Below are 26,502 nucleotides of genomic sequence, written 5' to 3'. Positions count from 1 at the left end.
TCCTTTATTCCTCTGAAGTGGGAAAGGTGACCTGCAAAAAAGGGGGAGCTGTGCCTTTCAATAAAATGTAAGTCTCAACATTTCCCCCTCAAAATAAATGAAAATAAAATATTCATTTTATCATTTTTTCCTCTGGTTATTTTTTACATTAGGAATATCAGATCAGGTCTTACTGGTGCACTATTTGGTGATCTTAGATGTTTACATGTAGAAAAAAAGATTTTTCTTCTAACTGCTAGTGCTGCAAACTCAAACAAGGTTTTGAGAATCAAGTTACGTCCTTCCACTCTTGTACATCACCAGTGCCATCCATGTAACTATTATTACCTTAATGGTGTGCACAGAGATGCCTGGAACATTTCTTTTTAATGATGCACAAGGAGGAACAGAATCCAGCTCACTGACTCTTCACTGTGTTGAATCTGTAGTGCTAGCGGGAGTCAAAAAGAGTAAACTATTATTTTTGCCACCTAAATAAGCAGGTGTGACTGAATACACCCAAGAAACAGTTCTGCTGAGTGAGAAGAGACCATTTTTGCCTAGTCCTTTTGTGGACCAGCTAATATTGTTAGGTAGGGATGTAGTGTGCAGCTGCAGAGACCAAAGATCATTGTGATGAGATGCCTGCCCCACACTGGGCTCTAAGGGGTTAATAGAGCCCTAGGGAGGTTGTGCAGGAGGCAGACAATCAGAGGAGGGCTGAAGGAAGCAGCCAATCAGGACCATGCAGGCCCATATAAAAAGGGAGCTGGGTGGCAGAGGAAGGCAGTTTTCTGCTGGGACCTCAAGGAGAAAGGACTATGTTTCTGGAGGACTGAGAGAACCACCAGCACCCTGGACAGAGCAGTGCTGCTAGCGGGGACTGGGGGAGTGAGAGATAGCTCCTGGCTGGCTGCTGGGGTTTTCAGGCTGAGGCAACGGCAAAGTGGATGCTGGGGCCATGAGGATGTGGCCAGACAATTTGCTGCAGTAGCCACTAAGTGAAGTGACTGAACAGTGGACTGTGGGTCCCCTGGAAGGGGTGAGCACAGTGTATGGCATGGCTGGAGGGCTGTGTTGCTGAAGAGGATGCTGTGGTCCTTGGAGAGATGTGGGTTCTAGAGGAGGAATGATGATGGCAAGGCACCACCCGAATAGGGTGCACTAACATACAGTGCTAAGCCCCAAGACAGCCAGCAGAAGGTGCCAGAATGGTGAGTGAACCCTGTTATAGTCATCCTCTATTTTTGAAGAGGGATTCTGGACTGCTGCGTGCTTATAGCTGGCTCTCATTGCTGTACTATGGAAAGTTTAAATAACAATTTAATTCTTAAATGAAAGCTCTCTGTGCCTTAATAAGAACAATACAATCTATTTTCAGAGAACAACACATTTTGTTTATCTTTCAGTACAGCTGTTCTTTGGATACAAATATTGGACTTTAGGTATCAGTAATTTAAAGTAAAGTAGAATGAAGTTCACTACTAGGTAGAAGGCCAGAACAAGGCATATGCAGTTCTGAAGTCCTGCTTACACCCTCAGAACAGGCCTTTTGCACAGTGATTAATTTCACCTATACTGATGAAAATAGCAATGATTAGCTGAAGATTTTTTTTAATTTGCTATTGAGATAGACCTGACCTGGAGGGGGTAGTCTATCTCATTAGCACCAATGTGCAACATACTCTAGAAAGAATTTCTAGCATTATGCTTCTTGGAAGGGAAAGATAGTAATATATTTGATACTGTCTGAAAACAAAAGGAATAGGAAAAAATACTGCAATGACTTAGCATGGTACTCACTCCATTTTATTTTTACTTGATTTTTTTCTTTTAATCTTTATTTGGCAGCTTCTGCACTGAAAGTCTGCAAGCCTGCAGCTCAGAACTGCACCACTTGGAACCAACTGAAAACATCTCTAGAACATATGTTGTCCTGATTAAATAGCTATCTATAGGCAAGCCATAACATTTCTAATCTTATAGGATAGAGAAGCCATTACCAAACGGTGTTTATTGAGTGGATTAGGTACCAGTGTCTCAACTACACCAAGAAGTGGTGGGCACAGCTAAAAAAGGGATTGTATGCAAAAGAGCCCTTTTGAGGCTAAATTGTTTCAATGGGAGATGGTCCAGTAAAGTAGCCATCTTGAGTCACTGCATCTGAAGTAAGTGGAGTGAATTATGTTACATAAACTAGATGCTCAGTTACCATGGTTACTAAAAAATAAAAACAGCTCACTTAAGCAGATCTAATGTGTGTATATATAAGCTTTCTCCAGCAGCTCGAGAAGCTTGTAGGCTTTGTATCTCCGCCATACCACCTCCAGTTTCTAAGCCTTTCCAAGTTTTTAGAGTGCGTTAGGAATGGTTTCAGGTCCACTTTCCATGAAGTAAGAATTAGTTCTCAGAATACTCCTGCCTCCAAGCATGCTTTTTCTTGAAGCTGTAAATAATGCAGCCACAGCTACGAGAGACAAGAACAGCCAAATAAGCAACACTGTGGTTTGTTGTCACACGTTAGAAGGTGGTGTGACAGGTTGGGTCACAGAAACCCGCTGGGAGCTACCACCTGATGTGCCAAGACTACTTCTGCGCCTGCTTTCCCTGCCAGCTTAGGACTCCAGCACCCTGTCTGGCTGAGCCAGACACGCCAGTCTGCTCCAACCCAGACCCAGGGTCTGAACCATGTACCCCAAAGCTGCAAACTTAACTGAAAGCAAGTTAAGAAATGTTCCTGCCTTTAACACTCAGATGCCCCACTCCCAATAGGGTCCAAACCTTAAATAAATCCATTTTACCCTGTATAAAGCTTATACAGGGTAAACTCATAAATTGTTTGCCCTCTATAACATTGACAGAGATATGCACAGCTGTTTGGCCCCTCCTGCAGGTATTAATACATACTCTGGGTTAATTAATAAGTAAAAAGTGATTTTATTAAATACAGAAAGTAGGATTTAAGCAGTTCCAGGTAGTAACAGACAGAACAAAGTGAATTACAAAGCAAAATAAAACAAAACATGCAAGTCTAAGTCTAGTACAGTAATAAAGCTGAATACAGATAAAATCTCACCCTCAGATGTTTCAATAAGTTTCTTTCACAGACTGGATGCCTTCCTAGTCTGGGCACAATCCTTTCCCCTGGTACAGCCCTTGTTCCAGCTCAGGTGGTAGCTAGGGGATTTCTCATGATGGCTGCCTCTCTTTGTTCTATTCCACCCAGTTATATATCTTTTGCATAAGGTGGGAATCCTTTGTCCCTCTGGGCTCCCTCCCCTCCTTCTCAGTGGAAAAGCACCAGATTAAAGATGGATTCCAGTTCAGGTGACATGATCACATAGAATATCAGGGTTGTAAGGGACCTCAGGAGGTCATCTAGTCCAACCCCCTGCTCAAAGCAGGACCAATCCCCAACTAAATCATCCCAGCCAGCGCTTTATCAAGCCTGACCTTAAAAACTTCTAAGGAAGGAGATTCCACCACCTCCCTAGGTAACGCAACTCCTAGTGAAAAAGTTTTTCCTAATATCCAACCTAAACCTCCCCCACTGCAACTTGAGACCATTAGTCTTCGTTCTGTCATCTGCTACCACTGAGAACAGTCTAGATCCATCCTCTTTGGAACCCCCTTTCAGGTAGTTGAAAGCAGCTATCAAATCCCCCCTCATTCTTCTCTTCCGCAGACTAAAAATCCTAGTTCCCTTAGACTCTCCTCATAAGTCATGTGTTCCAGCCCCCTAATCATTTTTGTTGCCTGCCGCTGGACGTTTTCCAATTTTTCCACATCCTCCTTGTAGTGTGGGGCCCAAAACTGGACACAGTACTCCAGATGGGGTCTCACCAATGCAGAATAGAGGGGAACTATCACGTCCCTCAGTCTGCTGGCAATGCCCCTACTTATACATCCCAAAATGCCATTTGCCTTCTTGGCAACAACGGCACACTGACTTATATCCAGCTTCTCGTCCACTGTAACCCCTAGGTCCTTTTCTGCAGAACTGCTGCCTAGCCATTCGGTCCCTAGTCTGTAGCGGTACATGGGATTCTTCTGTCCTAAGTGCAGGACTCTGCACTTGTCCTTGTTGAACCTCATCAGATTTCTTTTGGCCCAATCCTCTAATTTGTCTAGGTCCCTCTGTATCCTATCCCTACCCTCCAGCGTATCTACCTCTCCTCCCAGTTTAGTGTCATCTGTAAACTTGCTGAGGGTGTAATCCACACCATCCTCCAGATCATAATGAAGATATTGAACAAAACCGGCCCCAGGACCGACCCTTGGGGCACTCCACTTGATACTGGCTGCCAACTAGACATGGAGCCATTGATCACTACCCATTGAGCCCGACAATCTAGCCAGCTTTCTATTCACCTTATATTCCATTCATCCAGCCCATACTTCTTTAACTTGCTGGCAAGAATACTGTGGGAGACCGTGTCAAAAGCTTTGCTAAAGTCAAGGAACAACACGTCCACCACTTTCCCCTCATCCACAGAGCCAGTTATCTCGTCATAGAAGGCAATTAGATTAGTCAGGCATGACTTTCCCTTGGTGAATCCATGCTGACTGTTCCTGATCACTTTCCTCTCGTCTAAGTGCTTCAGAACTGATTCCTTGAGGACCTGCTCCATGATTTTTCTAGGGACTGAGGTGAGGCTGACTGGTCTGTAGTTCCCAAGATCCTCCTCCTTCCCTTTTTTAAAGATGGGCACTACATTAGCCTTTTTCCAGTCGTCTGGGACTTCCCCAGATCGCCATGAGTTTTCAAAGATAATGACCAATGGCTCTGCAATCACATCTGCCAACTCCTTTAGCACTCTCAGATGCAGCGCATCCGGCCCCATGGACTTGTGCTCGTCCAGCTTTTCTCAATAGTCCCAAACCACTTCTTTCTCCACAGAGGGCTGGTCACCTCCTCCCATGTCACTGTAAGACTTCATTACTCACTTGCCAGCACACAGGTATTCAAGAAGACTTACAAGTAAAACAGAGCTATCTACAGTTAATTGTCATGGTTAATGGAAGCCATTAAGATTCCAAACCGCCATTAATGGCCCACATTTTGCATAACTACAATAGTTATATTGTACCTCAGAGTTATATTTCATATTTCTAGTTTCAGATACAAGAGTGATACATTTATATAACTAGGATGACCACACTCAGTAGATTAAGCTTTGTAATGATGCCTTACAAGAGACCTTTTGCATGAAGCATATTCCAGTTACATTATATTCACACTCAGCATATTTTTATAAAATCATATAGAGTGCAACGTCACAGGTGGAACATCTCAGTTCTCTCCAAGAGAGAAAAATGAAGGACACCATCTTACTTCTATTCTGAAAAGATTTGATAAGAATTAAAGAGCCTTCTTTGTACTGTACAAGCTCTTGCATCTTACTGCAAACAGGTTACTGTCCCATGAAGTGGATTACTTTTCCATATTTAGCAGTGATAAGTATTTAAGCCCATGAGTAGGGTTTCTAGCATCTTTGGAGGGCAAGGCTATTTGTGTTTCTTTCAGCCTTCTACATAAAAGTTTAGCAGCATTGACAACTAATTCTTTTCAAGAAACATGATCTTTTCCATCTGGACTAAGGTTGAGGTCAATGATCATCCGATTTTCTAAAGTTGCCTTTCGTTACCCCTCCGCAATACTTCCACCTGCCTCTCTTTGCCCAGAGTACTATTTTCTAGCACCACTAGCTTTGCTACCTTTAACATCCTTATTCCAATTCTTAGACGGCTTGACAACATCAGCTTCCCCTTACAATTAGAATCCAGCTGGGGAGAATTTTAACATCACTGGCCAAGATTTTTGAAAAGTGATTAGTGATTGTGGGTGATGAATGAAAGTCATTGTGGAGGGGCATGATTTTCAGAGTGTGGATGCACTTCACTTTAAAAATCAGGCCTTTTAGAAGAGTCGCAAGTTGGGCATCCTAAAAGTGAGGCACCCAGAGTGACTAGTGCCTCTTTAAAATCGTGGTCCAAAATTGATGGTAGTTTTGTATTAAACTGGTATTGGGCTGAGTTAATAAAAATATTTATGCTTTCATTGTAGGCAACAGACATAAACAATTTGCCTGAGTCATACAGCCAACTGGTTTGTTACAGTATACAGGTTTTCTTGTGAAGAACTTTCACTGATGATATTCTGCCATCTAGTGATGTTTATCTGAGAAAGGAAACATTCAAACATTCTACCATGTGGGGATGGTGGGAATCAAAGCAAAAATAACCCAGAACCATGTACTGGCTGCACCGCAGTACATGAAAGTAATACATGTTTCACGAAAAAGGAAAAGATGTTTAGGAGAAAAGAAGCCACAGCCGTAGTAGCAGGAAAGTCACATGGACATAGAGGAAAAGTGCAACCGCAGGTCTCATTCTGGGCTCCACTGTTGACTAATTATGGCAGCTCAGCCATCCTAAAGAGGGCGTAAAGAGCTGCTTGACCATTCTGAGGGGATCCCTCTGGTGCAGGTCAGCATAATTGAGATCAAAATCTAGCACCAGTTATACTGGGGTAAATCCAGAGTAATTCGGTTTTCATAGTAGCATTGCTCTGGACTTCCATTAGAATAACTGCATGGCTATAGAGCTGAATTCTGCTCTCAGACAGTTTGAGCAAAATCCATGGGGAGTTTTTTCAGAATCTATGGGGCTATGTTTCATTCATACAATACTGTACACCTACCACGCTGTCACTGAATCTTTCCAGTGGTCTCCTGGGGTAGTGCATGCAACACAAATATAAATGATTCAAGATACATGGAAGAGATATTGTGGAGTTTATCAACTGTGTAATCAGTGGTAGATTAGGGCAACATTGAATGAGTTGCATGCAAGTGTATATGCAAATGATGGGACCCAGTTTTGAACACTTGGCCCACAGAGCTAATAAACTAGGTAGAATAGGCAGCTGTGGATCACATGCTGGTAAACAGGGACTGCTTGCTACTGCATGAATTTAAATGCATCTCCTGTTATCGTTTCCTGCCTCATTTTCAATCAGATGCTATAGTAATTGGCTGGTGTTTGCATTAGGTAGAAAAATAATACTATTGGTGATATATTAAGGGACTATTTACTTCCTCCTTTTATGGACTAGAGTAATCCTATTCGAAATTGAAGACCCAAGACAACAGTTACCTCTGCTTATACCAAGCCTGAATTTGAGCCTATGACTGGGGGAGGGGCCGAGGTATGTGCTCTGTGGTTTCTAACTCTTAGGTGCAACATCAGACCTGAGGATGTGCCTTTGTATGCTCACATGCCTACAATGATCCTGCTCTCACAATCCATCCATCTAACAATGGCATGGTCCCCATCACTGTACTAGCTGACCACTTCACAACCACGGATGACTGTGCTTTCACAACACTTCTGAGGGACAGGGAATTATTCCCATTTTACAGATGGGAAACTGAAGCACAGAGAGATTAAATAACTTGCCCATGGTTCCACAGGAAGTCTAGAGCAGAGCCAGAAATTGAACCCAACTGTCCTGGAGTCTAAGTCCAGTACTTTTACCACAAGACCATTCTTCCTAAATGGGGAACTCACTTTCCTAATGTTACTAAGTCATTTTGAAGCTGAGTGACAGTCTCCTAGACCTAGAAAAATCCTCAGAAAGAAAAACCTAAGAAAATGTGAAATTTCTTAAAGATTAAATAATTTTATTACATTTTTTTTCTGCACTGTTAGTAAAATTCAGCCTATTTTCTGGTTTTCTCTTGACAAACCCAGGTCTGAGCGCCAGCCCACACTCACAACAACTGAACTCAAACCTACATGCTAACAATTCGATGAAAGGCTATTGTCGCTGCCTTACATTTCTAGCTACCTGCCACCAACGTCATCAGTCAATAAGGAGAAAAAAAAATCCCTGGGTCTGTTTTCACCATGGCAACCCATGCATAGTAATCAATGTCTCTCTGGTTTGTACGCTGGTTGCTATAGTGAGTCCCTATGCTGCAGTATACTATAGCAACAAGAAAATGCCATAATTCTTGTTTGTTTACAAGGCAACAAAGAGCCTGTTTAATCCTGAGCCAAAACTTGGTGCTACTCCCCATTCTGTTGTGTTACATTTACTTAGCTACACAAGGCAAGACAACAGTAGTGTGTATAAATACACAGGACCTGATTCAGACCCCATTTACACTAGCACTGTAATAGCAGGAATAACTCCCCTGGCTTCAATGGAGTGACATGAGTTTTTAACCAGTATGAGATCAGAATCAAGCCCAGGGAGTCAAAGTCTACCCTTCTTTACACTGCTGTAAATGCAGAGTAACTCCAACTACAGTAGAATTTACTCCAAATTTTTACTGGTGTCAATGAGAATAGATTTTAATTAAGGGTCCCTGACCTGAAGAATTTACATTTTGGGCCTGAGTCCATTGTTCACATTCATGCTGCAAGGAGTTCCATTCATCCCATGGGGCTACTTGCAGAGTATGACGTTGTTCCATGTGAATAAAGGTCTGGGTTTCAACCTTATTCACATCAACAGTCCCAACGAATTGAATATGGCATTGTTCATTTAACTACTTTTTTAGCATCAGTAAGATATGCAGAATCAGGCACAGTTAACCTTCCCAACCATGACCTGAAGAAGAGCTCTGTGTAAGCTCAAAAAGCTTGTCTCTCTGACCAACAGAAGCTGGGCCAATAAAAGATATGAGCTCACCCATCTTGTCTCTCTAATATCCTGGGACCAACAGTGCTACAACTCCACTGCATATTTCTCATCCATGGCAGTTCAGATCTCCCTTCCACTTCTTATGAAGAAAAAGTGGCTCATTTTAATTAAAACCCGTGTTCGTTTTTGTTACTTTATATACTACATGCCATTCCCTCTAGTTTCATTATTCCGCTTTCTGCCAGCGTCTTCTGGCAGTCATTTCAACAGCTCCAGTCTTAGATCATAAGAAAACTGTTTGCTTAATAAATGCCCTTGAATCTTATCATTGTTGAAACGTACCTGTTACAGGAGTAGCAACTTCTCTATATTGAACTTTAATATATGCTGTTAAATATACACAAATACAGCTCTTGTACCCTCTAGTGGGTAAGAATGAATTTCTCATACAAGATACTCACTCCCTTTAAAGGGACATCATCAACTTGAAAGCTAGCCAATTTTTTTTTAATTTTAAAAGTAATTTCAGGTACTGCACTTGCCCCTGAGTTCCACCTAAGTGTTCCAACTCCAGCTAAGTGTTGTGGTTTTACAATCATGTTTTTCTACTTTTAAAAATAGAGGGTGGGATAGTCTGGGGGAAAGACAATTAAAAAGTTAGGAAAATGGGATTAGAAAAACCACAAAAATTCACAGGAGGACACAGTGGCAGGTATAGTACCTGAAGCTATCTTTACTTTATTTTTAAATTGACTAGATTTAAAATTGATAGGGGCTATTTAGAATTGCAGGAGTAGGCTGACTTTTTTTAACTCAGGCCAAACTGCCATGCTAATGGCAATAGGAGTCCTTTTAATTTCAATGGAAGTTCTGCCAGAGAACTTACTCCTGGGGGAATTCTGCACCACTAGGTGCATGCATAATTAATACATAGCGTCTACTGGAAAGTTGCTGCAGTTCCACCTTTTTCCCACCAAAGGGTGCCATGGTGCTAGAACAGAACAGCTGCTCCCCGCCAGCTAGGGAAGAGAGAGAGCCTGCAGTCCCTTCTTCACAACATCTCTCAGGCCAGGACAGGGGATATGGAGAGACAGACAGCATGAGGTTGCTGGGGGGTCTGACAGGGGTTCATAAGGGCTAATGGGGGAGGACAGACTGGGGCAGAGGCTGAATGGGAGAGGGAGGTGCAGGGCCACATGGTGGAAGAGGGATGGCAGAGTGGGGGCACAGAGACACATGAGGGGAGGGGATGCAGGGACACATGGGGATGGGGGAGTGGGTGTCTGAGTGGGAGTGAAGGAACACATGTGGACAGAAGGTGCAAGGATACATGGGGGTGCAGGGGCAGATGTGCCTGACTGAATGGGAGAGGCTGGGGGTCAGCCAGGGTCTGCATGGGGGAAGCTCCCGAACAATTTCTCCCCACCCCCCAAAAAACCCCCTGTTCCATACTTTCCCCACCCATACCCAACAGCCCTCCAAGTTCACACCCAGGCTCCTTCCCAACAATTTACTTCCCTCTCCCTCAGCTCCTCCATTACCCCTGACTCCCCCAAGCTTCAGAGGGGTACAGGAAATACAGTTCTGTATTGTAGTTTAAATGAATTATTACTCAGAGTTCTGTATTAATATGCCTAGTAAGGAATCTATTTGTCAAGAAACATTTCCTGAATCTTTTGTTGTTGTCTGTATTGTTACAGACATACTTGCTGACAGGTATATTGAAATAAATTGCCAAAATAATTGAAACTGGTATGATTATATTGTGTTATTTTGACAAATCAAATATGCAGAATTTTAAAATATTGTGTGCAGAATTTTTTATTTTTTGGCACACAATTCCCCCAGGAGCAGGGCTGGCCTTACCATGAGGCAAACTGAGGCGGCCGCCTCAGGTGCCAGACTGTAGGGGTGCGCCACTAGGACCCAGAGTGTAGGAAATTGTGTCTGCTGCTGGTGCATATGTATTCTCTCTGCTCTAGATGCACAGAGATGGTGGAGTGCTGTGTGGAGGAAGGAGGGCACAAGAGACATAACAGGCAGGCAGGAGAAAAGGTAAGAGGGAATAACAGAAAGCAGAAGGAGCTGCAGGGAGAGAGAGGAGGAGAAGCCTCTTAGGTACCTCTCTCTAGTACCCCCAGGAGCCTGGACTGATTAACACCAGCTTCTCAGGGAGCTTCCTGTTTCCTGCTGCTTCCCTGAACACACTTGAGGAGAACAGGCAGTCAACTGAAGTAGTAGGAGCCAGTTAGGTCCTTAAGACGCTGATATCTTCCCTCACTCAGGCCCTGCTACCTAGCAGCCTGCTTATTTGTCCCCTTCAATTGGGTGTTGAGAGCCACTATTGCTTGCTCAGAACAGCAGTCATGAGTGAAAGAAGAAAATGCCCCTCTGGGGCAGCATTCAGAAAAAGAAAGAAAGCAAGGAAGCTTTTCTATCTAAGCAGGAAGGAGCTTAGACACACATGTTCACAGTAAGCCTTCCGGACCCAGTGAGGATGTAAATGGCGAGGAGATGCCTGATCTTCCAGTTAGAGTGTAGGTGACCTGGCAGCTACTGCGGCATCCATATCTCCATCTCAAATGGATGTAACCATGCACATTCCTGAAGAAAAGCGTAGATCAGAGAAGAGTGCGGTGGAGGTGCAAGAAACAGCAGCTGCTGAGTTTAGTTCCTTAAGTCTAGATGACCCAGGACTGTGGACTCACTTGAGCAGTAGCCAAAGAGACTTCTTTGTACTGCATGGGCCACAGCAAGTGAAAAGCTTCATGTTCCCCAAAGACAATGAAAACAGAAGTTTCCATCCAACACATTACTGGCGTGAAACCCCAATGGTGACAAAGTGGAGAGGCCATGGCCTATGTACTCAAAAACCCAGAATGCTGCATGCTGTTTTTGTTGCAAACGCTTCCAGTCTAATGTTCCAGTCCAATTGGGTTCTACAGGAACAAAGGACTGGAAAAATCTGGCTAGAAATCTCGCATGCCATGAGAAGGCAGCAAATCACCAGAGAGCATTCCACAGGTGGAAAGAGCTTGAGATGAGACTCAAGTTAAAGGCCACCATAGATGATCAGCATCAAGAGAAGATTGCATCAGAGTCTCTTTACTGGCAAAATGTTCTGAAAAGGCTCATTGCCATTGTGAGAATGCTTGCTACCCAAAACCTAGCACTGCGTGGCACTTCAGATCAGCTGAACTCAAACAATGGAAACTTCCTTAAAATTGTGGAGCTGATGGCTGAGTTTGATGTTGTACTCCAGGAGCATCTAAGAAGTGAGCTGTAGCTCAAGAAAGCTTATGCTCAAATAAATTTGTTAGTCTCCAAGGTGCCACAAGTACTCCTTTTCTTTTTGCGGATACAGACTAACATGGCTGCTACTCTGACACCCAAGAAATGTACACACACCACTACCTTGGAAAAAACAATTCAAAATGAGATCATACAGTTACTGGCAACAAAAGTCAAACAGACGATTGTGGCAGATCTGAAGTCAGGAAGATATTACTTTGTTATTCTGGACAGCACACCTGACATCAGCCATACGGAACAAATTACTTTAATTGTGCATTTTGTAACAACAACAGAACCTAGTGAAAATTTCCCTGAAATGGTGACTGTCAGAGAGCATTTTCTAGAATTTATTGACATTGATACTACAGGAGCTGGTATGACAAATATGATTCTTAAAAAGCTGGAAGATACGGAATTGCGTTAGCTGACATCAGCGGTCAGGGCTATGATGATGGTGCCAACATGAGAAGAAAGAACAGAGGAGTGCAGACACGGATCTGAGAGTTAAACCCTCGAGCTTTTTTTGTCCCATGCAGTTCTCATTCATTGAACTCGGTGGTCAGTGATGCAGCATCAGCTTCTAATGTGGCTGCTGAATTTTTTAATGTAATTCAAAGCATCTATGTAGTTTTCTCTGCATCAACTCATCGATGGCAAATTTTGAAGCAACATCTGGGAACATCCTTTCTGACACTGAAACCACTGAGTGCCACACGACAGGAAAGTCGAGTGGAGGCGATAAAGCCTATCAAACACCAAATTGGGAAAATAGATGATGCTATGACAGGAATTGTTCATGGGAGAACAATGGCAGATGGAAATGGAATCACCAGAAACATACATAACTTCAAATTTCTGTGTGGCTTAATGTTGTGGCATGACGTACTGTTTGAAATAAATGTTGTGAGCAAGAGACTCCAAGGTGTTGACCTTGATATATCTGAAGCAAAGTCACACCTACAGTCTTACCGGTCAGACGAGGGATTTCAAAACATTCTGAAGAGTGCACAGAAGTTGAGAGAGGAACTTCACACTGAAAATATTTTCACACCCATCCAAGAATACAAGAGTCACCGAAGAAGAAGACATTTTGATTACGAGGCACAGGATAATCCCATAAGAGACCCCAAACAACAATTCAAAGCTGAACCCTTTAACCAGGTGCTAGACTGTGCAATACAGTCAGTTGAAGCACATTTCATGCAGCTCAAGGAACACAGCAGTATATTTGGGATGTTGTTTGAAATTCCAAAACTCCTCACTATACCTGAAGAAGACCTACACCAGCAATGCAGGGCACTAGAGACAGTGTTGACACATGATGACATGCGTGATATTGATGCGAGTGATTTAGGTGATGAACTGAAAGCCCTTTCAAGATACATTTCAGCAGGATCAACTCCAAAGGCTGTTCTAGAATATATGTGCACAAAGAAGATGACCACCCTTTTTCCAAATGCTTTTGTTGCTCTGCACATACTTCTAACACTTTCTGTAACAGTTGCCAGTGGAGAACGCAGCTTCTCCAAGCTGAAGTTAATAAAAACACATTTACGCTCCACAATGACACAGGAGAGGCTGATTGGTCTTGCAACCATCTCAATAGAGCTTGAGCTGGCCCAGACTGTGGACCTTCAGGAGGCAGTTCAAATCTTTGCAACCAAGGCGGCACGGAAAGCATCACTTTGATTATTCAAACAGATAAAAATGCCAGTGTTTACTATGCAGACAAGAAAAGTTACATTTGCTGTTCAGGCATTTGAAAGTTAAGTGTTACTTGAAATTTTTGAATTGGCCCAAGCAAGGTGGCATGGGGGAGACATTTGAGCTCCCCGCCTCAGGTGCCAAAATGTTGTGGGCTGGCCCTGCTCAGGCATAAGAACCGAAGGAGCTGGCCCAAAGTTTTCACAACAAGGATATTTTAAGAGCGTCTGTAGCACACAATACTTATATGATGATACAATATGTTGTTATGGGTTGGATGAAACTTCAATGAATTTAGTGGGTGTAACAGCTGCCTTTCGTTCAGGTTAAATGTAAAAAGCAACTGAGGTTTTGGTTTTTTTTATTGAATCAGAAAACTGAAATACAAAAGAAGCAGCAGAAAGCCAAAGACACAGCCCTATTAGTGTGATCCTGAGGATGGTGGGGGAAGTTAGAGAGAGTGCTTTTGGCTGAAAGATGTTTGGAAATGTAAATGAAGAAACTATTGTGTTGAAGGAAACAGGACTTTATGTACACTCTTTGTAAACAAAAAGGGTTACCTCAGAGAAATACCTGACTCCACCTTGAATCTCTCCTACTAACCAAAACAACCCACCATTTCCCCCCAGATTGACTAACTGCTGAGGTCAAAAAGGGCTAACAATATTCTAACACAAAAAATAAATGTTAGCATTTGTTTTTTTACTCAGATTATTTTCTGTGTAACAATTATCCTGCTAATATGAATTATTTCCTGGTTTTTGATATTCACAGAGGCCTTGATCTAGCAAAATGCTTGAACACATCCATAATTTTAAGGATGTGAATAGTCCTCTTGATTTAAAATGGGATTATTCATGTGCTTAAAGCTACACAGACGCTTAAGTGCGTTGTTAGATTGTGCCCAGAGAGAACTTGTGTTAAAATGAAAGGAATTTCCTTTGATTATATATTCCTTTTGCATTATAAAAAGTATTAATACGTTTGCTGGAATTATAGTCACTCAACTGACTAGCTGAGCTAATTTCGTAACCATACTACATAACAGAACTCCTCAGGGCCTTGGAATACATCCTTGCATCTGGTAGTTAGCAAACATGATATAACTGAGCCTATTTTAACAAAGCACTTGAATTAGATCCAACACTTTATATTCTGGTCTGTCAGTAACACAGAAGGATAAAGTTGCAACCTTCCCTTGTGTGTGGGAACTAAACTGGGGATACTACTACTTAGGTCTCTTTGCATCCTCTGAGATACTTAATTAGATGTCATTTGAAGAGTGCTTTGAGATACTTAATGAACAGTACTATACAAAGTATTATTGGCAATTTGATTTTTTTAAAAAAAATTTATTTATTACCTCTCTGTGCCTCACTTTCTTCATCTGTAAAATGCTTTGAGATCCACTGACGAAAAGTGCTATGTAAGAGTGAGGTATTATTATTTAGCTTTGTGCCTACCAATGCCATAGTTAGTGTGAATTATTCCACAATAATTCATACACTGCCATGGTTTAATAATTAACAACAATCACTGATTTTCACACCAACCATTTAAAAAAGCAGGAACAGTATGGCAATAATCCGGAAATATATACTCTGTGTGTGTGTGTATATATATATTTCCCCCCCCCCCTCTTTCTGTTTTAGAAGATAACCGGCAGACTGATGTTTGCTATGTGACAATGTGCATGCTGAATGACTCAAGAAATGCTATGACCAAAGGAGCCTGAGCTTCTAAACATCCTGGGACTGTGGTTAGGAGACCAGCACCACCTGTTTATGAAATTCCGGACCCTCTGAGGAAAGCAGGACTGTTGGCAGCTATACTGTTAGAAATTTGGCCTGCTCTGGGCTTTTCCAGTTTATTGGGTTAGCCCTAGAATATGTGAGATTTAGAGCTTCCTTAGCACGTTGTGTCACACCACTACCACAGAAAGTTCTGACAGTGGAGATTGTCATTGACAGAAAGTGGTATTTTCAAAGCATGAGGGTCCTTGATAACAAGTTCCTTCTGTTCTCTCTGCATCCCTTGTTCTGTCTTAAAAGCTCTAGAACAGGGGTGGGCTGAATACCTCTCTGTCACTAGATTCCTTTAATTCAATGTACAGGCCAGGTAACTGATCTGTTTGCCTAGAAGCAAGCAGAACAGTAGAAAACTCCTGTAGGAAGGGAACATGCTAAATCAACCAGGTGGTAAAAAGATTACTCCCTCAAGTCATACAGGAGTCATTTTTGACAGTGGGAAGGGACTTACCACTTGTGTACTTTTACTGGAGAGAGTGGTCTTACAAGCCAGGCTTGGAAATGCAGCCACAAGAATGTCAGCCATTTTAGAAGGCTGAAGTGGGGAGGAGCATGCTAGAAAATAACCAGAGGTAGAGAGAGTCCGTGGGTCCTATTAAACAGGATTCCTCTCTCATTGATAGGAAAAGAGGTTCTATATCAGGGAAGTTTGGAGGAATGTTACTTCTGGTCCCAAGTCCCATTGCTACCTAGGAAAGATTTCAGAAGTAGCTCTGATTTTGCTTTTCTGTATAGCTAATGTTTTTGATTTACTGTTTATTAACAGTATATGTTTCTACATTTCAGTAACCCTAAACTTTCAAAAATCACAAGTCAGGCTCCACTAAAAATCATGAGATTGACTAAATCTGGCTAAAATCATTTTTTCCCCTTCCTTTTGGTTTTCGAGCCTTTAGGGTGAGCTTATTTGATGTTTTCAATCTTTCATCTGCAACCTTACTTTAGGCTATAAACCCACCTTAAAAAAGAAAAAGCTGAGATTCTCTTGCAATCTCCTGATTCTAGCAGTTGGGGCTTTAAAAAAAAACAAACAGCAAGTATATGAGCCTTGCAATAAAATGAGAGATGCCAACACTGGCATTTGTTGTTTGTGTTGGGGCTGAGATAATAAACATCCTTCCTTTTATACACACTCTTCCTCCTCAGTTTTACAGAATGTGGACACTTTTCTTAAGGAACCTAGAATCAGAAGTGACTATCATAAATTCAATGAAAATAGCACTAGCAGCAGTGGCCTAAGGTCTTGACATAGCCATGTAAGGATAAAAATTTAATGACCCAATCAGGATTGCCAAAAACAGGTTCTCAGGTGTTTAGATGGAAAAGTGAAGGGTTTGGTAGTTCTTATTTTGGTAGAACTGGTTGACTTATCCCATACCTATATGAGTTAAGGTTGGTGTAGGAATCTCAACCAACAATTTCCTTATTAATTAATATTTAAATTCTTCATTTTAGCTTTGTAGTAACATCTTTGGCATTAATATGGTCTTGTGCTGTGGAAATATATACTACACGCTTTAAAAAAGTAAACTCCATGAAAATGTTTTCAGGCTCAAAAGACCTTGGTGTAACTTATGTAGAAAGAGGACTAAATTATGACACACATACTCTTCATTTTTTTTTTTAAAGAAAACTCTTGACATAGGCTAATCATCATCATTTTCTCTAAATAAGTAAAAAAAACAAACAAACCCAGATCTCTAAAATATAGAATAGCTTTATTATGAAAAGGCACAAAATATTTTAGTCTGCTCTGTCAATTTAATCTCAACACATTTTAATAAAATATATACAGCCAGATGACTAATAAAATGAGCTAGTTCTTCCAAAAGAAGGATTTTTATAATGATGACAGATTATTCTTTTTTCGTGGTTAATTCTGGTGTTCATGACTCACAGATGTTCTCCCCATGTCAGTGCCCTGCAGAGCAGAGGCCAGATTCTGGTGTCATTCACACAGGATTTACATGAACTTAACATTGATTTCAATGGAGTTACTTCTGATTTAGTTTGGTGTGATACCAGAATCAGTTCTCAGAATTGCAGTAACAAAGGAACCAGTAGTGATAATACAATGAATTTCGCCTGGAATCTCATCTGATTTGGAAATTAAGTCACAAGTGGACCTTTCCAATTATATAGTTACCATCTTTCTGCAAGAGCACGAAGAATCCCGCTACAGAGATTTCAAACGGCAAACAAGGTCATTTGTCTTAGCATAGTAAAAAACTTGAGACTCAATATTATAAAAAGAAGAAATACCAATGGCAGTAGATGACAATTTTGAATATAAAGGAAAATTATGACTCAAACCTGAACAGCTACCAATGCACTGGGCCCGATTCTCCCCTCACAGCAGTTTTAGACTAGAGAGGCTCCATCAGATTCAGTGGAGTTTCCTGATTTATACTGGTGCAAGAAAGAGGGGAATCAGATCCAGCAGCTACGCCCATGATGGTAGTTCTCATGTTCTCTTCAGGCTGATTTCATGACTGGAGAACTGATGCGGTTGTCTGGGCCTGGTTGTCAGAGTAATTTAGGAGTCATTCCATTCAAATCAAAGGAGTTGTACTGGTGTGAAAGAAAACTAAGGCTCAAACTTTTGCACGTTCCTTAAGTAGAAAAAGATTTCTCCACTCTTCATTTCTTTCCCCCTGTCCAACAAAGAGATGTGACCTTATTCCAGCCACTTGGTTATAACTAGTCCCAGTTCAAAATAATGGAGTGGTCCAACTGCAATTAAAAGTGGGAGAGTCCAGTATTTGGCAACATCCTCTCAAGGAGCGTAGGCTGTAGTTTCCTCCTAAGAAGATCTCTTGAGAATTGTTTGCACTGGTGCTGGTGAAGGAGGGGAAAAAAAGGAAGTCAGGTCTATTTTCACAATGTACATATTTTGGCTAGGGGGTTTAGAATGTTAAATTATCATACTTGAAATAGGACTTAAAATAGACAGTTCTAAACCCCTGCAATGCTAAAGTGACCATACGTCCTGGTTTTATTGGGGCAGTCCTAAGTTTCCATATGAAATTCCTGTGCCCCAGGAAATTCTTCCAGGACACATGAAACATTCCACTGTTTAATTTTTTTCAATCAGATTTTTTTTTTAATCTTCAGACTGTCTGCTCAATATCATTATACTGAGTAGAACTTGCTCTGTGTTTACCAGGAACAAAGAATCAAGTGGAATGAACATTCAGTGTAATGAACATTGCTTGGAGTATGCCAATGAGGGAGGACCCCAGCAGAGCTGGATTTTTTGCTCTAAGTAAATGTTAGCCACATATGTTTTATAATAAACTCATTCAGAACACTAAGTTACAGGAAAAAGTCATCCTCTCTAAGTAATATGCATTTAGACAGAAGAAGCTGGTGGTAATGGGACCAACATACTAGTTTAAAAAAACGAAACTGTGTACTTTTGCCTATGAGTTTTTGTAACCATAAAAATGTCATCATAAAAGCATACAGGGTTTTGATTTTGAAAATATGGTCATCTTTCCCATTGCATATGCAATATTGAAAGCTACTTCTCATATAAAGTCATCCAAGCTAGAAACATATTTAGAAATCTTAAAATAACAAAAATAGAAAATTAATGTTAGGACTGTGACCTAGGTCTGTATTAGAAAGAGAGAAATTTCAGCTGGAAGTTTAAAATTGCCACAAATCCTGCAGGGCGCTCTGCAAGATCACATTTCCAGATTCTTGCATGGAGGGACAGGAATGAATAGCAGAGGCTGACACGGGGAGGGGGGTGCAGACCCTTTGATGATGTAAATTGTCATAGCTCCATTGAAGTCAGTGGAGTTAGTACAATTTACACCAGCTAAGGATCTGTGCCAGAGAATACAGCCAGGCTACATTACAGCAGCATCTGTACTGTATTTACTTTATAAATTATTTTGGTTTTTTTTGTATATTTGTATAACTTTCCATAAAAGATTTAGAGGGACAAAGTAAATAAAGCTATGAAATAAATAAGGACTATATTAAACCAAGTTTATGGAAGTGTTTCTATGATTTATCCTAAAGTCTGTCTCAGTCATCACTGCAATTATACAAGGGCTACATCCTCCTCCCTCAGAGAAACCTAAAGTGGATGATGAATGGGGGCAGAAAACTCTATAAGGTTCCTTTGATTTACATTTGTGTAAGAGCAAGAAGAATCAGTCCCTTGATCCTTAACAGATAACAGATTTATTGTGGAAGTGAAAGAAAGGCATATTAGAGTGAATAAAATATGTGCCTGCCATAACTCAGAAAACATAGACCTTTGTTGCCTCATGTCACCATCTAAACTTGGTTTAATATACTCCTTATTTATTTAATATCTTTATTTACTTTGTCCCCCTAAATATTTTATAGAAAGTTATAAAATATACAATTTACCTCTAGACCTGATTTGGTTCAAATGTATACAATATTTTCGAAAGAAAAGATGTTCTTTTTTTAACCAGACTCACAGGCTGTTGGAGGAAAAGACCCTGGCCTATCTCAGATATGTGGTTATGGTCATGTACTGTGGTAGATCAAATACTTAAGGTTCTAGTAGTTTTAGAGATGAACCCTAATCATAACACAGGATCCAACAATACTCAGACTTTGGGGATGTGTGCTTCTGGGTCAAAAATATGACTACCAAAACAGTGATTCAAATGAGAGTTCCAGATCTAAAATTCACTTGAAGTTCACATTTTGTTCTGAATTTCTCAGCTGTCCCATCTCAAGCTGATATCTGACAGAGAGGACATACACAGTTACAAGAAAAACAAACTGGGTTAAAATAATTTCTTTGAGGCGTGCAAAAATCACCTGCAGTCAGTGGATGGAAACAGACCCAGATATTCAAAGTAAAATCAGGCTGTTGGATATCCAAATGCACAACTAAAGAGCACAAGTGAGTGAAAAAGTTCCATATGCTCTGGATGGTAACTTTTATATTCCATACTTGTGAAGCACCATGTGCATTGTTCTGGTTATTTACAATGGAAAATGTTATTTTGGCTCCAAAGCAATGTCTGTGGACATGGGTTTTTTTCCTTATATTTCTATTACTTGTGCCTTTATTTACCACAGTTTCCTAAAAGATTGCTGTGAAAATACAGCAGCCTTGGGGAATAACTGACTTCACAGAATGACTGTGAGAGAGAATGACACTCTCCTAAGTACCTGCTAAAGAGATCTTGGCAGCATCCAACTACTTTTGTGGTGTTGCTTGGCAAATTTGTTGCATTGAAGGCATCCCCTAATAATATGTGGCATGGAACCTCCACAACCGGTACAGATAATATTCCTGGAAATTGAATACAGTGGTGTCAGTTTCCTTAAATAATAACAGAAATCTCTAGGTGTGTGTCTTCACTAGGAAAAGAGATGTGTTCTTACCTCATGTTAGCTAACGGGGTAACTAACACGAGGTAAAACCATAGTGACAACAAGGCAAGTTGTAGGTTAAATAGGAAACAGCAGGTCAAGGTAAAGGTTAACTCGTGAAACTACAAACTGCCGTGTCTTCATTAGGATTTTTTACCTCGTGTTAGTTACCACGTGTTACCTAATGCAAGATAAGAATATTCCTTTTTTCCTGAATACAGGGCCTAAGATACCATACTAAATTCAGAGAAGAGTGATGGACAGTTTCTCCCATTTGTATCACATGACACAAAACACCGCTGAAACATGAGAGGACAGATTCTGGGTGAAGCTCATTCATTTCAGACACATCAAATCCTTTGTTCCAGTTCTGAAATAACCTCTCTTTAGTGGACAGCTATCTGCCTTCCTCATGCTTCTTGCTAGACACTGACTGATGTCATTTTCCAAATAAGTTCTTACATATTGGTTGACATTTCAAGAGTTTATCTCCTGCCAACCAGTAAGGGAAAACCTTTTTAGTGATGGTGGTATCAGGTCTGTATGGGTGTGTCTGCACTTGGAGCTAGGGGTGTGATTCCCAGCCTGCATAGACATGCTCACGCTAGTTCTCATTCATCTAATGCACTGCAAATAGTAGTGCAGCTGGGGCAGCGGTGAGTAGCAGCCAGGGCTAGCCATGCAGGGTATAGCCCTTCTTGACCCCCATGGATACATACTCAGCACGGCTAGCCCATGCCATTGCTGCCTGTGCGACCCCTGCTACGCTACTATTTTTAGTGCACTAGCTCAATGAGCGCTAGCTCAAATATGTCTACATGAGCTGGGAGGTATGAGCCCATTTCCAAGTGTAGACATAGCCTCTGAGAGACCAACAGTGACTGGAGTTTGAGCATGGCAGTCAGTGGCCCATGAATTTATAAGGAGCTTGAGCCTAAAGGTAAAATATTTGAAAGTGTCTAAGTGACTTAGGAATCTAATGGGACTTAGGTTCCTAAGGGTCAAATTTTCAAAAGTATTTAGGTGCCTAATTTCAATGGGAGTTAAGTGTTAACCTGCTTAGGCACTTTTGAAAATTCAAAATTCACTACGTGACTATCTGCATCTTTAGGCACCTAAATACCTCTGAAAATTCTAAGTCACTTAATCACTTCTGAAATTTTACCCTAAAATCTCCTCACATATTGGTTTCATGTCAGTGTGACTTTGTTGACTAATATGGAGTCACTCCTGATTTACATCAGCATAAGTAAGCAGAGAATCAGGCCCATTGTTTTGGTAGCTTTGGGCATAAATTTTAAGTTTTGCTAAGCATTTTCCAAATTATAAAATACATTTTCCAAAGTATAAAATGGTCTGAGGAGAACCGCGTTAATTTATGTCTATGGAGTTTCAGGACTTGGTCCCATGTCTATAGATTCTCAGAAAGTGGGTTACCAGAAATTACTGGGGTATCAGAATTTGTTCTCGGCATAAGAAAAGCATTAACTATAGCAGAAGTGTGTAGAATACAATTTTCTTTCCACAGTAGATTTTGGTATATACAGGAGATTTGCCTATGGATGTTCTGAGTTCTTAGTCAACCCAGGACCTTCAAATGACACTATTTGCTAAGATTTTCTAATGCCTCAGTTTTTCCATGTAAGATAAAGTTGTCATTTGTCAAAAACTCAGAGCTGTGGAACTCATGTAATGTCAAGGGTACTAATTTCATAGCTTTCAAAAAATGGAAAGAGCTACATAGGGCCATAGTGAAAAAAACCTGATATACTTAAAAGTGGTCTTTTCTGATCTGGGACATGATCTGGCTGTGCTATTTATGCACCAAGATCCAGTCTAAAAACTAAAAAAGCATCAATTTTCTGATTTTGATAATGACAGTTCTGGATATTACATGCTCAGAAAGGAAACTGCAAGAGGGATAGTTAGGGGAAAAAACTGTTGCACAATTTAATCACAGCTGATTTTTTTTTTTTTTTTGGAAATCTCACTAACTGGCTAATGAATTAACCCCTTCAGTAGTATGATTCCTGATATTACATCCTCTTTTCATTTCCTCTCTGAGATAGTAATTTCTTTGTAAGTCATGACTCAACTTGAGACTTTTACTCACATTTTGATGGGGTTTTGAAAATAAAGGCCTAGTTTCCGATCTCACTTATACTGGAGTAACTTCATTGACTTCCCTGCTGTGACTCCTGATTTACCCCACTCTGAGAATGGAATCAGGCCCATTAAAAAGAAAAGTACTCTATTTCCCCAACCCCTCCCAATCTTGTATTTCTTCTTTGCCTTCTAGTTCTAAATTAAACCAGGATAAAGATGTGGGTAAGGTCCTATAACTCACCTGTAACTGGTAATTATAATTTCTTCTAGATGTATCAGTAATTATACATTGCCTAACAAATTTTAAAATTGATAAATTAGATGTAAAAGACAGACTAGGCAAAGTCTTTTTATATGCCAAATTCCAGGAGCTCTTCCTCACTAACAACTTTTAACCCTCTCAAAGCGAGGAGTACTTACAGGTAGGTCGATAACATGAATGATCTAGTTAGAAAATTAGTGTACTGACACACTGACACCTCGTGGTCAGCCAGAGATATTACAAATTTATACACAGTACCTGCAATACAAGCTGTCATGAAGCAGGCGACAGTACCAGCAATCATCGCCCTAAAGGCAGTATCAGCAATGTCTCTTTTTTTGGAAGGAGCAATAGATGCTGGAAAGAAAATTAGAAAAAAATCAAATAAAGAGGGGATGAAATTCCTAGGAAGCATATCCTCTAGAAAAGCAAATTGCAAGTCACGGTACTGACAAATAGGGGAAAGTAAAATAAATCTGATGTTCTCAGTGACGTATGCAAACACAAAGTATATACACATTTTTCTTCCTATTAAAAGGTGGGCTGCAAATAAAAAATGTAATTTCCATTTACCTCAACAATATGTGCTGAATACCCGACTGAAGCAGGCTAATAGGTACCAACTACAGTCAAACCACTTTTTTCCCTTGTATCAGATTGTCACACCCATTGATTCCTGCTCATCTGTGCTGCCCCAGAACACACCATTCTCTGACAGCAGAGCTGTCACAGAATCCAGTGCAGACAGGAGAGAGCCTATATGGGATCAGGTAAGACTATTTTAAAAAATACATTCTGGTTTTCAAAGTTCATTTTTAATTTTTTGATACTCCTGAAAAACAGGGAAGTTGGAAGTTGTTTATAAACGGATTCACTTATGTGGCGTTCTTACAGAAAGCAAACCAATATTTTCCAAAATACCAGCAAGAACACAACGAACCTAATGAAATGGTTTATTTTGTGCAAAGCGTGAGGGTTTGCTCTGTAGCACTGGCTGTCAATGGCCAAGAAGGGAGGGTACAACAGTAGAGGACGGCCAGGGCGTAGGAATGCCCTGACCACATCCCCAGCCACAGGAGTGGAGCATAGGGACTGCCACAGCAGCTTTACATCACCCAAGGATCCCACTAAAGAAGGCGAGCTCTTCAGTGGCTGATTCATTCAGGTTTAGGGCAGCTTTACACTGGGGAGAGGCAAAAGCTGCCCTAATGCAGCTGAGAATCAGGGCCTTGCTGATGTGTTGCAGTTCATCAAAAATGTATCCCACAGAGTGGTTTTTTTTTAATTATACACACAAAAAATTGTCAAAATGAGAAATAGATATTGTTCTTACTGAGTCCTCCTATCACCAGTCCCAGAGAACCAAAATTTGCAAATCCACAGAGGGCATAGGTGGCAATGGTTTCAGAACGGATCTAAAAACAAACACACACACCCCTCAGACAGAAAATAAATTATTCAGTTGTTTGAAAGTTTGCAGATGATATAAAATTACTCAAGATAGGTTAGGTCCAAAGTGAAGAATTACAAAGGGAACTCACAAAACTGGGTGACTGGGCAACTAAATGGCAGATGAAATCCAGTGTTGATAAATGCAAAGTAATGCAGATTGGAAAACATAATCCCAACTATACATACAAAATGATGGGGTCAAATTAGCTGTTACCACTCAAGAAAGAGATCTTGAAGTCATTGTGGATAGTTCTCTGAAAATACCATTGCAATGTGGAGCTGCTGTTAATGTTAGGAAGCATTAGGAAAGGGATAGATAAAAAACAAAGTATCACAATGACACTATATAAAGCCATGGTACACCCATACCTTGAATACTGAATGCAGTTCTGGTTGCCCCATATCAAATATATATATATATAGAATTGCAAAAGGTACAGAGAAGGGCAACAAAATGATTAGGGAGATGGAACAGCTTCCATATGAGAGACTAAAATAACTGGGACTGTTCAGCTTGGAAAAGAGATGACTAAGGGGGGGATACGATAGAGATCTATAAAATCATGACTGGTGTGGAGAAAGTGAATAAAGAGGTGTTATTTATGCCTTCATACACCACAAGGACCAGGGGTCACCCAATGAAATGAACAGGTAACAGGTTCAAAACAAACAAAAGAAAGCACTTCACACAATGCACAGTCAATCTGTGGAACTCATTTCCAGGGCATGTTGTGAAGGCCAGAGTATAACTGGGTTCAAAAGAATTAGATAAGATCATGGAGGATAGGTCCATCAATGGGTATTAGTCAAGATGGTCAGGGATGCAACCCCATGGCTCTGGGTTTCCCTAAGTGTCTGTTGGCAGCAGCTGGGATTGGACAACAGGGGATGGATCATGCAAAGATTGTCCTGTTCTGTTTATTCCCTCTGAAGCATCTGGCATTGGCACTGTCAGAAGACAGGATATTGGGCTAGATGGACCATTGGTCTGACCCAGTATGGCTGTTCTTATGTTCTTAAAATAATAGAGCCGTGGTTTATGGGCTTTACTTGTCCACTGCTGACTCACATAACAAGTATGTGATGAAAAATGCACCTTGGTCTAGAGGACTAAACACAAGACTTAGAGCTAAGAGCTCCTGCATCCTCTCAGTCCTGCTCTGCCACTAACTCATTCTATGGGCAAAACACTTAATCTCTTTCTCTCTCGGTTAGCTTATCTAGAAATTTGGATACTCACATACCTCAAGAGGTTCTGTGAGGATTCATCAGCTGATGTTTGTTACGCTTGTCGAAGCATTATATCAAATTCTAAGTATCGTTATTGTTTATTAGCAGGTCTCGTTGAACTGAATTCTAGTAATTCATAGATTCTAGGGCCAGAAGGGACCACTCTGATCATCTAGTCTGACCTGTACAGCACAGGACATAGAACTTTCCCAAAATAATTCTTGTTTGAGCTAGATCAGATCTTATAGAAAAACATCCTATCTTGGTTTCAAAGTTATCAGTGATGGAGAATCTACCACAACCCTTGATAAATTGTTCCAATGGCTAATTACCCTGACAGTTAAAAATTTATGTCTCACTTCCAGTCCGAATTTGTCTAGCTTCAAATTCTAGCCATGGGATTGTGCCATACCTCTCCCACCTAGACTGAAGAGGCTATTAATAAATATATGTTCTCCATGTAGGTACTTATAGACCCATGGTTCTCAACCTATTTACCACTGTCGGCTGCATATGCAGCTCTCTGTGTGTTGTGTGGGCCACATCAACACAACATATATACTATCTGTACAACTACCAAAAAAAAAAAAAGTTTAGTATTTGTTATATGACAGCCATACAATTAAAATTGATATAGTACC

At 40.8% G+C, this 26,502-nt stretch overlaps 1 protein-coding gene across 1 annotated transcript in view; it reads right to left on the bottom strand.

Annotated features, from left to right (window-relative positions):
• Positions 1-18,149: 18,149 nt before the first annotated feature.
• Positions 18,150-26,502, bottom strand: part of SLC28A3 (solute carrier family 28 member 3) — a 73,643-nt gene continuing 65,290 nt past the window's right edge. Inside the window, exons 15-18 of the mRNA XM_077816388.1 lie at positions 24,513-24,594; positions 23,438-23,536; positions 20,608-20,731; positions 18,150-18,276 (exon numbers count right to left, since the gene is read on the bottom strand). Coding sequence (XP_077672514.1) covers positions 18,150-18,276; positions 20,608-20,731; positions 23,438-23,536; positions 24,513-24,594 — 432 coding nt within the window. The remainder of the gene's footprint in view (positions 18,277-20,607; positions 20,732-23,437; positions 23,537-24,512; positions 24,595-26,502) is intronic.

The sequence above is a fragment of the Eretmochelys imbricata genome, chromosome 5, assembly GCF_965152235.1.
Source record: "Eretmochelys imbricata isolate rEreImb1 chromosome 5, rEreImb1.hap1, whole genome shotgun sequence".
Lineage (NCBI taxonomy): Eukaryota > Metazoa > Chordata > Testudines > Cheloniidae > Eretmochelys > Eretmochelys imbricata.
Note: the sequence above shows the minus strand (reverse complement) of the source record. Positions and strands in the feature narration are given on the sequence as shown.